This window comes from Pan troglodytes, chromosome 8 (assembly GCF_028858775.2).
Source record: "Pan troglodytes isolate AG18354 chromosome 8, NHGRI_mPanTro3-v2.0_pri, whole genome shotgun sequence".
NCBI classification, from domain to species: Eukaryota; Metazoa; Chordata; class Mammalia; order Primates; family Hominidae; genus Pan; species Pan troglodytes.
The window spans coordinates 40,070,703-40,083,405 of record NC_072406.2 but is presented as its reverse complement, the minus strand read 5'-3'; the positions used below and the strand labels follow the sequence as shown (position 1 = coordinate 40,083,405).

The 12,703-nt window shown below is 37.2% G+C and overlaps 1 protein-coding gene across 2 annotated transcripts in view; it reads left to right on the top strand.

Moving 5' to 3' along the window:
* Window positions 1-12,703, top strand: part of YME1L1 (YME1 like 1 ATPase) — a 42,613-nt gene that overhangs the window by 13,262 nt on the left and 16,648 nt on the right. For both annotated transcript variants that reach the window (XM_003312492.7, XM_003312493.7), the window contains 4 exons: window positions 4,749-4,858; window positions 6,157-6,307; window positions 7,016-7,099; window positions 9,183-9,265. In XM_003312492.7, coding sequence (XP_003312540.2) covers window positions 4,749-4,858; window positions 6,157-6,307; window positions 7,016-7,099; window positions 9,183-9,265 — 428 coding nt within the window. The remainder of the gene's footprint in view (window positions 1-4,748; window positions 4,859-6,156; window positions 6,308-7,015; window positions 7,100-9,182; window positions 9,266-12,703) is intronic.

Genomic DNA, 12,703 nt, shown 5'->3' with positions numbered 1-12,703 from the left:
TAAAGTGTTGGGATGACAGCATGAGCCACGGTGCCAGGCCCCGATCACTGTATTCTTATTTATAAATACAGATGGATTACCAAGAATCCACATATTTGAGGAAAACTTAAAGCATAAAAGAGAGGCACCAATTTCAGCAAAGAGACTAATAACCCTCTAAAGAAATAGTTAATGCAGAAGACAGAAGAAGACAGCTGATACGTTTTTAGCTATTGTTGGAAGATTTATGAAAACTGAGCGTGTGTTACCTAGGGTATGAAAACTATCTTAATAAATTTTCCTAATGTTGTAACTCTGAGGTTAGATTCTCTCAATGTCAGAAAATAAAGATAAAAATCCAGTAACAGAAAAGACAGCTTAAAAAAATACCTAAATACAGCCGGGCACAGTGGCTTATGCCTGTAATCCCAGCACTTTGGTAGGCCGAGGAGGGTGGATCACGAGGTCAGAAGTTCAAGACCAGCCTGGCCAACATAGTGAAACCCCATCTCTACTAAAAATACAAAAATTAGCCAGGCATGGTGGCGTGTGCCTGTAATCCCAGCTACTTGGGAGGCTGAGGCAGGAGAATCACTTGAACCCAGGAGGCGGAGGTTGCAGTGAGCCGAGACCGCGCCACTGAACTCCAGCCTGGCAACAGAGCGAGACTCTGTCTCAAAAAACAAAAAAGACAAAAAAAACCTAAATACTTGAAATTTTTAAAACGCTTTTCTAAATGTCTCACGACTGAATGGAAATAAAACCGGGATTACAGACACTCAGTAATGAACCACAGTGAAAATCTGTATATCAGACTCTTGGTGAGGACAAAATGACATTGAGGGCGTTATATAATTTACTGAGAAATCAGGCTGGGTGCAGGGGCTTATGCCTGTAATCCCAGCACTTTGGGAGGCTGAGTCAGGTGGATCACCTGAGGTCGGGAGTTCAAGACCAGCATGGCCAACATGGTAAAACCCCGTTCTCCACTAAAAAAGAAATACAAAATTAGCCGGGTGTGGTGGCGCATGCCTGTAATCTCAGCTACTTGGGAGGCTGAGGCAGGATAATCGCTTGAACCTGGGAGATGGAAGTTTCAGTGAGCCAAGATGGCACCTCCATCCTGGGCAACAGAGCAAGACTGTCTCAAAAAGAAAAAAAAATTTAAGACATAAAGATAGAAAATAAATTGAATTTCTGAAAAATAATAGAAGAAATTAATACACACAAAGCAAACATTTTAAAATAATAGGTGGAAATAGTTTTAATTAAACCAAAAACAAATTTAGTATAAAAAAAGGAACAATTTAACAATTCTGATTAAGAAACAACAGGAAAATACAGACAGTATTAGAAGTATGAGTGGGAATTGCCATGGATATGTGAAGGTTTTAAAATTGCAAGGTAGTATGTGTAACTTTATGTCATAAATAAAAATATGTTGAAATGGACAATTATCTAAGCAATTAATTAACAAAGTTAACCCAAGAAGAGATAGGATAATAACCATGAAGTTTAAAAGACAGTATTTTAAAAATATTGTCCCTTTGCCCCAGAGGCACTAGGTTCAGATAATTTTTATGGCTGCATTCTTCTAGAATCTTGAGTTTCTTTTTAATTTAAAACCTTATTAAAAAGAAAAAGATAGAGTTCCCTATTTATTCCATGAGATTGCTGTTAGTAAAACTTTTTAGTATTAGCATAAGGCCAGGCACTGTGGATCACACCTGTAATCCCAACACTTTGGGATGATCGCTTGAAGCCAGGAGTTCAAAACAAGCCCAGACATCATCTCAACAACAGCAACAAAAATTAGCCCGTCGTGGTATCATGCCCCTGTAGTTCTGGATACTTGGGAGGCTGAGGTGAAAGGTTTGCTTGAGCCCAAAGTTCAAGGTTACAGTGAGCTATGATCATGCCACCGTACTTCAGCTTGAGTGACAGCAAGATCCTATCTAAAAAATATATATATGTATATATGTATGTATCTGTGTCTGAATGTATATACACACGCAAGCACGACAGAGGAACAAAATAGATGTGTTTCACTTAACAACAGAAATCCTAAATAAAATCTGAAGAAAGCAAATCTAGAAATGTGCTAAAAATATTATATCATGACTAAGGAATACAAAAGTGATTTAAGATTATTAGTAAGTCAATTTATCATATTGATTAGAAAAGAAAAATATCATTATTTCAATGTATGATAAAAAGACATGATATATTTTAATTGCTGTGCTTCCTGAAAACTCTTAGAAAGTTAGAAATGGAAGGAAACTTAAAATTTATTAAACATCTATTATGTTCCTGTTAATTTGAGAAACATGGAGTATCCTGGTTTTTTTTTCAGCATTAATTTGGAGATTCTGAACAATATGATTTAAAAGAAAACGAAATGAGCCATATGTAAGTCAAAAGAAGGAGTAAAATTATAATTTGCAGGTGATAACGATTGTTTACCAGAAAATTCAAGAAAATCATCCAAAAGGCTGTTGAAATAAAGAGTTCACTGCATTGTCCATACCAGATAAATGCAAAAAAATCAATAGCTTTCTTATATTCTAGCGGCAGGTTTTATTTACAATTTCTTTAAAACCCAGTAAATGTTTTATCCTGACAGGAAATATACAACATACATATATACGCACATACACACGTGTGTGTATGAAGCTTTACTGAAGGAAATGAAAGAGGAACTGAGTGAAATAAAATAAGAGAAGGCCATAATCCTATTTGGAAGAACTAGGTATTACAACAGTATCAATTTACACCCAAATTTGTAAAGTCAATACAACCCCAATCAAAACTCTAATGACCCACTTGGGAAATCGAGAAGTTGATTTTAAACTTAATTTGGAATAACTGAGTACATGTTAAAAGAATACTAATGAAGGGGATTTTAACCTACTTAAGTACATGAAAATACAGATATTTAGCCATGGAAATCAGTAGTGTAGTATTACAAATAACTAAAATTAAAAAATTTAACCTAGTGCTGACATACATCAGTGCAACAAAATTAAGAATTTTAAATCAATAAGCAAATGATGGATTATCAAATGTTACCAGCCTAAGTGGCTGTTTTGGAAAAATCAAGTTCTTTTCTTACATCATACCAAAAACAAAAGTTCCAAATATGTTAAAGGGTTGAAAACAAAAATATAAAACTGAAAATATTAGAGGTAAGTAGACTACCTTTAAAATCTTAGTTTGGCAGTGAAACTCTAATCAAGTTAAAATGCAGAAAACACAGCAAAGGTATGGCTGCACTGAGCTAATAAATTACTGTATATGATCGAAAGACAAAGACATTAAAATAAATGTTTACAATATATATAACTAAAGATTACTATCTGTAACATCCATATTATCTAAATAAAAATGGAAAAATGTGCAAAGGACATGCATGGTCAATTTACTAAAGAAATAAAAATAAAAATAGTCAATAAAAATACAGAGGAAGCTTTTCAAAATTTTCCCACACTTGTAATCTGGGAAATGCAAAGTAAAACAAGGTACTGTTATTTTTGCCCGTCAGACTTGCACAAATTTAAAAGATTCATATTATTTAGTGTCGGCAAGGATATGAAGAAAAGGAAACTCATAAGCATTGGTGGGCAAATAAATTGATAACAGCCTTTTTTAGAAAGTAGTCTCTTAGTGTCAAACAAAATTTAAACCTTAACAGTGTTTCTTTCAGGAATTCAGTCTACATCTGCTGACATACATGTACAAGAATGTTCACCACAGTATTGTTTCCAGCAATAAAAACCAGAAAACAAATAATGTTCAGGGAAATGGTTGAATGAATTGCACTCTGATAAATTGGAAAAGTGTAAACAGCCATTAAACTGAATGCACTGTTCTGTTCTGAAAAATATGCACGAAAAATGAAAATTGCAAAAAATTAGGTACTATTTCTAGAGTAGTTTTTATAGAAAGAGCACCTGTGTGCGTGCATACAAGGGTAGTCAGAATTGTTAACAGGTTATACTTCTGGGAAGTGGGATTGGGGCTTGAGAAATTAGAAGACACTAATTTGATACACTTACCCTTTTTTCAAAAACATTATGTAATTACCAAAAACATGTAAAAATCAGTTGTGTAGATTCAATCTATTTTAATTACTTGGTTGGGTTTTTTTTTTTTTTTGAAATCACAGTTTATCAGAGTTGATACTCAGTTTTTAAAATTATATTGTATAACCCTCTGACTTCTCTATTTACTTTTATCCCCTATCAACATAAAAAATAGGCCAGGCGCGGTGGCTCACGCCTATAATCCCAGCACTGTGGGAGGCCAAGGCAGGTGGATCACCTGAGGTTAGGAGGCTGAGGCAGGATAGTTGCTTGAACCCAGGAGGCGGAGGTTGCAGTGAGCAGCAATGCCTTGCACTCCAACCTGGGCAACAAGAGTGAAACTCCATCTCAAATAAATAAATAAATAAATAAAGTTCCTTTTGAAAAAAGGAGGATAGAAAAAACTATAAGCTGGGCATGGTAGATTTAAGTTCTCAGACCTAATCCCAGCTCTTTGGGAGGCTGAGGCAAGAGGACTGCTTGAGCCCAGGAGTTCAAGGCCAGCCTGGGCAATAAAAGGAGACCCCGTCTCTACAAAAAAGAAGGAAACAAAGGAAAACATATTGAAGTGTCAGGCAAATTAGATAGACTAGGATATACAGGTAGGGTGTCAGACTTTAGAATCTTAGGCATTTTTCTTTTCCTGTAACAATTTACAGTGACAGTGAATGGTATTGTTTTATTTAGTTTTCATACAGTCTCGGGGTTTTAAAACTTTGAAATCAAGGACACGACGTCTCCAGTCTACCTCCGAGAGATTAGCTGAAACACAGAATATAGCGCCATCATTCGTGAAGGTAATTAGACCTTTTTATGATCCAAAAAGCAAATATTTTCAAGTTGTTAGAGTGAGGAGCTTCAATATCTGATTTCTTTTGTTGGCTGATAGATAGATATTCTTCCTTCTTTCCACTAATAATAAGGGATTAGTAACCTGTGTAATCATTATACCTCTAACTCTTCTGGGCACCAGACTTGCCTCTCCACTTACTAGATTTTTTTCCCACAAACCTACACCTGTCGAGGTGTTCTCTGTATTAATGAGCAGCATCCACCCAAGCTAAAAACCTGGCTATCAACCTACGTTTGTCCATGTTGCCTTACCTCCCACATCCATTAACCACTAAAGTCCTGTTGATCCAACCTCCTAAATATTTCTTACATCTGTTCCACTGCCATAGATAGGCTATAACTATTTGTTGCCTAAATTACTGTAATGAATACTCGTTTAGTCTCCTTGCCTCTAGTCTTGCTGCGTTCAGTCCAGCCTCCAGACTGCCACCCATCAATCTTTCTAAAATAATGATCTAGTTATATTACTCTGCTTTATTGCTTACCTCCACCTGATACACTGGGAATTTCATCATTTGATCTCTACCTGCCATGTTTCTCTTCTCACCATTCAATATGCCCCTCTGTTTCCCTGCTCCTCTCTTGGCGTTGAAGTCTTATATAAGATTGCTTACAGTTCTTCAGCACTGAAGGCTATTGATTCATGCCTCCGTCAGATTGTTCATAGTGTTTATTCCCTGTGTTTTAGATGTCCTATTCTCTGTAAGGCCTTTTCCATATTCCTGAGGTAACATTGATTTACCACCATACATAATACTTCTAACATAATATCAAAATGATTTAAGAAACTTAGTTATTTACATATCTTTTTCCAGTAGACTGAAAACTTTAAGATCAGTGGTTTATTTATCTTTACATCTTCAGAACTTATATAAGGCCAAGTATATGAACGGTGCTTAGTAGACATTTAGTAAATTAATGAGATTTTTTCCTCTAGCAAAGATAAAGGGATATGAACATTAAGCCAATCAAACCCTAAAATAATATGTGACCTGTTTTCAGTGTAGTATTCGTGCAGAGAATAATGCCACTTTCTTTATATTATTAATTGATTGATGCAGGAATGGGATCTAGTGTTAGTTTCCTAGTTATTGATTAATTCATTGCTGAGTCTTAATCTGTTTCTTCACATTGACAGTAAAAATTATACAGAATTTTAGTGAATTTTTTTGAGTGGTCACAATATTGTTGGGAAGTATCACTGTGTCGTTAACCAGTACTGATGTGTTGTTTGTGTATTCAGGGGTTTCTTTTGCGGGACAGAGGATCAGATGTTGAGAGTTTGGACAAACTCATGAAAACCAAAAATATACCTGAAGCTCACCAAGATGCATTTAAAACTGGTTTTGCGGAAGGTTTTCTGAAAGCTCAAGCACTCACACAAAAAACCAATGGTAAGTTGAATTGACACCATCCGTGTTTGAGAAGAGTAACTGAAAGGAAGTCATAGTCCTACATTTAAGTTTTAAGTAACTTTTCTAAGACCATCTATTGATTAAATTCCACTATATTTGTAACTTAATCTATGTAGAAATGGCGATACTGCTGATGGTTTCCCTTTCTCAAGAGAGAAAACAAATTGGAGAACAGGAAGTGTGAATGGCTTCATAAAGGTTTTTGTTTCTTTATTTTTTGTTTGTGTTTGTTTTTGAGACATGGTCTTGCTTCATTGCCTAAGCCAGAGTGCAGTGGTGCAATCATGGCTCATTGTAGCCTTAACTTTCTGGGCTCAAGTGATCCTCTCACCTCAGCCTCCTGAGTAGCTAGGATCACAGGCATGTGCCACCACGCCCAGCTAATTTTTGTAGAGATGGAATCTTGCCCTGTTGTCCAGGCTGGTCTTGAACTCCAGGGATCAAGTGATCCTCCTGCCTTGACCTCTTAAAATGCTAGGATTACAGGCATGAGCCACCATGCTTGGCCTTAAGTTTTTGATAATAGGGTACTTACAGGAAATCATAGCATTTGTGAGAAAGAATGCCAGATTCCAAAATTGGATGTGATGAAATATGATTATTAACAATAACCTAATATTTGCATTTCATTGAGCTGTCATATTTCATAAATGTGATTTCATGTAAAGCTTTTTCTTTCTCTCCTAGATTCCCTAAGGCGAACCCGTCTGATTCTCTTCGTTCTGCTGCTATTCGGCATTTATGGACTTCTAAAAAACCCATTTTTATCTGGTAAAAGCTTTTTTTATTTGTCTAACTTATTTCTTATTCCTTTAAATACATGATTCCTTTTAATGCCTAATCTAACCCTTAAAGAAAGAACATATTAATGTTTACAGTTCTAGAATTAGGCTTTCATTCCTAGTAGTGGTTAGTTTCCCAGATTTTTAGAAAATGATACCTGTCCAATTATAAAATTTAAAAATTATCCTGGTCAACAGGGCGAAAGGAAAATTAATTAATTAATTTTAAAATTATGTAGAAGAATTTTATAATGGCAATACAAGCTGAAATAGTCTTCTATTTCAAAGATAAACAAATTCAGTTTATTCATAAAATCACATTAAATGTTTCCCTTTTTTTTAGTTTGCTTATCTGAAATTAAGCAATAGTGTCAGACTTAAGTGGTTCCAATTACCTTTTCCACTACTGTGCAGTTTTCACCCTGTGTTGCCTATTCTCTTAAATATTAAGGATATGTACAGATTCTTAAAAAATACTTTGTGGGCCAAAACTATTGGTGTTCGTTCTAGAATTACTGTTTTAAATTTGTTTTCCCAGCTTCTGTGTTCCTGATTTATTAAGCATTTCTTCTTAACCCCATATTTTGCCAGCTCATTTTTCAGCCTATCTTAACAGTATTTTGGGCTTCTTCTGAGGAAATTAGAAATTGCTCAATTTACTCATTTATAACTGCTCTAGTTTGGAAGTTTCTACCTGAGTGGGAAAGACTTAAGAAATCCTTGTAATAGTTCTCCAAAATTGATCTCAAATATTTTACTGTCCTATCAGACTTTTTCTGTCTTGCTTGTCAGACTTAATGTTGTCATAATTGATAGGTCATTTGAGGGCAAGTAATATAGTTGTCAGAGGAAGAAGACTACATGAAAAGTATAATAATGTGTTAAGCCTCAATTTTTTATTAATGTGTGTCAGTGTTTTCTGCTAACTTTAAGGCAATGTATTTCAAAGTGTAGACCTGTGACCAATTAGAATAATTGAAGTGTTTGTTAAAAATGAAAATTCTCCTGGGTCCTGTGCTGTGGCCTGAGAATTAACATACTTCTCAAGTGAGTTTTATTCACACCAAAGTTTGAGAAACTTTGATTTAAGATTTCTATCATTAGATACTACAATAAGAAGTAGAAAATAATTTTTGATTTTATTAACTGAAAAGTACAAATAGGTCATTTTATTTTATTTCATTTATTTTTTTTGAGATGGAGTCTCACTCTGTTGCCCAGGCTGGAGTGCAGTGGGGCAATCTTGGCTCGCTGCAACCTCCTCCTCCCGGGGTTCAAGCAGTTCCACTGCCTCCCTCCCGAGTAGCTGGGACTACAGGCTTGCGCCACCATGCCCAGCTAATTTTTTGTGTTTTTAGTAGAGACGGCGTTTCACGTGTTAGCCAAGATGGTCTCGATCTCCTCACCTTGTGATCTGCCCGCCTCAGCCTCCCAAAGTGCTGGGATTACAGGTGTGAGCCACCACGCCCAGTCTTTATTATTTTTTATTTTTTCAAGTTTATTAAGAAAGTAAAGGAATAAAAGAATGGCTACTCCATAGGCAGAGCAGCCGAAATATGTCTTTTTAATGTGAATCACTTACTCTTTGAAGATGGTTTAGAAATCCAGAAGACCAGCTGGGCATGGTGGCTCACGCCTGTAATCCCAGCACTTTGGGAGGCTGAGGCGGGTGGATCACCTGAGGTCAGGAGTTCAAGACCAGCCTGACCAACATGGCAAAACCCTGTCTCTGCTAAAAATACAAAATTAGCCGGGTTTGGTGGCGCATGCCTGTAATCCCAGCTACTTGGGAGGCTGAGGCAGGAGAATCGCTTGAACCTGGGAGGTTGAGGTTGCAGTGAGCCAAGATCGTGCCGCTGCACTCCAGCCTGGTAACAGAGCAAGACTCCGTCAAAAAGAAAAAAAAAGAAATCCAGAAGACCTAGTTTCTATTCCTCACTCTGATTTGATATGTGAAGTTAGGTCACTTAGACATTTAATTTTTCTAGGCTTTGCTTTCTTGCATCTAAAAAACAAGGTGATTGGAATGTTATTAATCTATCAAATATAAACATTTCTTTTCTTCCCTTTAGTCCGCTTCCGGACAACAACAGGGCTTGATTCTGCAGTAGATCCTGTCCAGATGAAAAATGTCACCTTCGAACATGTTAAAGGGGTAAGTTAAGAAGATTGCCTTGCCTTCTTCATACATTCTCTAATTGATACTCTATATGAGGTCGATATTTGATTCTACAGTGTATTCTAGAATAGGTAAAATTGTGTCCAAAAGTATTAGAAACATTAGTATTTTGGGATAAATAATAATAGCCAAGGATCAAATCTTGCTTTATGGCAGGGGATAGTATAATTTATGAAGGAGCAGCCTGGTGTGGTGGAGTGAATGTGGACTTCAGAGTCAAGCTGACTAATGTTTGAAATTCATTTTTATACTTATTAGCTATGAGACCTTGAAGAAATTACTTTAGATCCTGACAGATAATGTATGTGCTTGACACATAGTAGATATTTAATAAATGGTCCTTCTTTACCTGTACCTCTTACTGATCTTTGTAACTCCACTATCTAAAACATGTTAGACAATGTATATTTCTTGAATTAATAGAATGGATAAATGCTAGTTTATAGTTGATTAATTTGTTAAATATTTAATAGTATCTATTAAGTGCTAGGCCCTATTTTAGCTGCTGGGATAGAATAAATAATCTCTGCATTCTTAGAGTTTAAACTCTAAAAGCAGTAATTGGACACTGATATGTGATGTAAGAAAAAGTAGAGTATGTTAAAAGAATAAAAGTGTATGGAGGAAAAAGTAGAGCAGGGTAAAGAGGATTGGGAGTTTTGAGAGAAGGCTTACAGTTTTAAATGGAGTGTTCAAGGTGCGATTGATGGAGAAGGTGACATTTGAGACAAAATCTGAAGGAGAAGATGGAATAAACTGCATTTATCTGAGAAAGGAACGTTTCTGACCAAAGGAACAGTTTGAGCAAAGGCTCTCAAGTAATAGGGTGTCTGACTTGTTCATTTTTGAAAGTAGAACTAATAGGATTTCTTATTGGAACGTAGGGTGTAAGAGAAAAGAGGAGTCAAAAAGAGCCACAAGATTTTTGGTCTCAGCAATTAGAAGGATAGAATTGACATTTACTGAGATTTTTGTTTTTGTTTTTGAGACGGAGTTTTGCTATTGTTGCCCAAGCTGGAGTGCAATGGCGTGATCTCGGCTCAGTGCAACCTCCACCTCCCAGATTCAAGCGATTCTCCTGCCTCAGCCTCCAGAGTAGCTGGGATTACAGGCGCGAGCCACCACGCCCAGCTAATTTTTTGTGTTTTTAGTAGAAACAGGGTTTTACCATGTTAGCCAGGCTGGTCTTGAACTCCTGACCTCAGGTGATCCAGGCGGATCAAAGTGCTGGGATTACAGGCGTGAGCCACGGTGCCCGGCCTTTAGTGAGGTTTTAAAAGGCTGTGAGTGGAGCAGATCTGGGGGACAAAGGTTAGAAATTTAGTTTTAGGTATGTTAAGTGTGAGAGATACGAATGAAAGTGTTGAGTAACTTGGATATACCACTTTGGAGGTATGGGAGAGGTCTGAGCTAGAATTAAAAATAGGAGACTGTATTTATACGTATGTTAAGTCCACATGTTTGGATGAGATCACCCAGGGAGTGAGTGTAACCAGAAGAGAGATTTAAATACCGAGTTACAGAGCACTTACTTGAAGGTTCACAAGACAGAGAAGAGAAGACAGGAACCAAGATGAGAAGGAGCTGCCAGTGAGTTAGGTGACAATGGTATCCTGGAAGAAAATATTTCTATGATGAGGGGAGTGATCAGCAATGTGAAATGCTATTGATGGGCCAAGTGAGAACTAACCATTTGATTTAGCAGTAGGTCATTGGTGTACCTGATAAAGAGCAATGTTAGTGGAGTAGCAGGGGTTAAATTCCAATTGCAGTGGGTTTACAAGAGGTGGAAAGAAATGAGATGGAATAGAGGATTGCAAACAATTCTTGGATTTTGTCTGACAGAAGAGCACAGATAATGTATCATAATACAAAATAAAGTTGGAATGTTGGTAAACTGTTAGGTGGGGGGTTGTGGAAATTGATAGAATCAAGGTCACCAGCAGAGAGAATATGGTTGGGAGAGGAGGAATGAGTGGTTAATGGAGGAAGTAAATTGTGTAGCAATAGGAGAATGAATGGAAACAGGAAATAAAACTGTTGTGCTCACTTGAAATTTTGGATCATGAATTTATATTAAGACAAGTCAAAATGAGTGGTTTTTCTACTGATTTTTTTTTTTTTATCTTTTCCAAATGTGAATTCTGCAACTTTAGTACCACACTGTGCTCTTCTCTGTGCTTTGCCATTATATCTGCTCTATTATATTTGATTTCTCAGAACTGTAGTGGCTGGGTAATTATCTTTCAGGAGTGTTTTAGAAGAAATTCTTCCGCAGGAGGGATTTGAAGTACGTGATCTGAGGACTCTTCCAACTCTGAAGAGATTGGTTATGTTATTATTTCTGCTTTTCTTCTTTACTTATTCGTGTCTCTGTTTATACATAACCATGTTTTTTCAGCCTTGACTATTGGGGAATAAGGCATTGGGAATCATTATGATAGTTTTACAACCAAGTAGTTCTTTCCTTTCCTTTCCAGTTTAAATGGCTATGAACCCTGTTGGAATTGTATAAAGGGAACAATTGAGGAAGAGGTTGGTGCAGTGATTATTTGAAAACTTCAGTCATCAGTGTGGAGGGCCCTTCTCATTGTGTTTGAGGTCTGCATGCCTTTTCTAAATTGAGCCTGTATTAAGGCTGAGGTCAGACACAGCATTGTTATTCTCTGTCTGTAATGTACTTACATACTTACTGAATATACCACACTTCTTTTGGAATGAGAGATTTTTTTTTTTTTTTGAGACAGGGTCTTGCTCTCTTGCCCAGGCTGGAGTGCAGTGGCATGATCATAGCTCACTGCAGCTTTGACCTTCTGGGCTCAAGTGATACTCCTGCCTTAACCTCCCTTGTAGCTGAGACCACAGGCATGCACTACCACACTTGGCTAATTTTTTAATTTAATTTTATTATTCTTTCTAGACAGGGTCTGGCTCTATCACCCAGACTGAAGTGCAGTAGTGTGATCTTAGCTCACAACAACCTCCTCCTCATGGGCTCCAGCCATCCTCCCGCCTCAGCCTCTCAGGTAGCTAGGACTACAGGCGTGTGCCCCTATGCCTGGCTAATTTTTGTAGTTTTTTTTGTAGAGTCGGGATTTAGCTGCGTTGCCCAGGCTGGTCTTGATCTCCTGAGCTCAAATGATCCACCCATCTTTGCCTCCCAAAGTGCTGGGATTATAGGCATCAGCCACCAAGCCCAGCTGATTTATCTTTCTTTTTCTTCTTCTTTTTTTTGGGGGGTGGGGGAGCGGTGTAGAGACAGAGTTTCACTTTGTTGTCCAGGCTGGTCTCAAACTCCTGAGCTCAGGCAGTCCTCCCATCTCAGCCTCACAAAGTGCTGGGGGTAACAGGCATGAGCCACCACGCCTGTCCTGGAATGTGGGGATTTCTGAGTACTAAACTAAAGCCATGCTG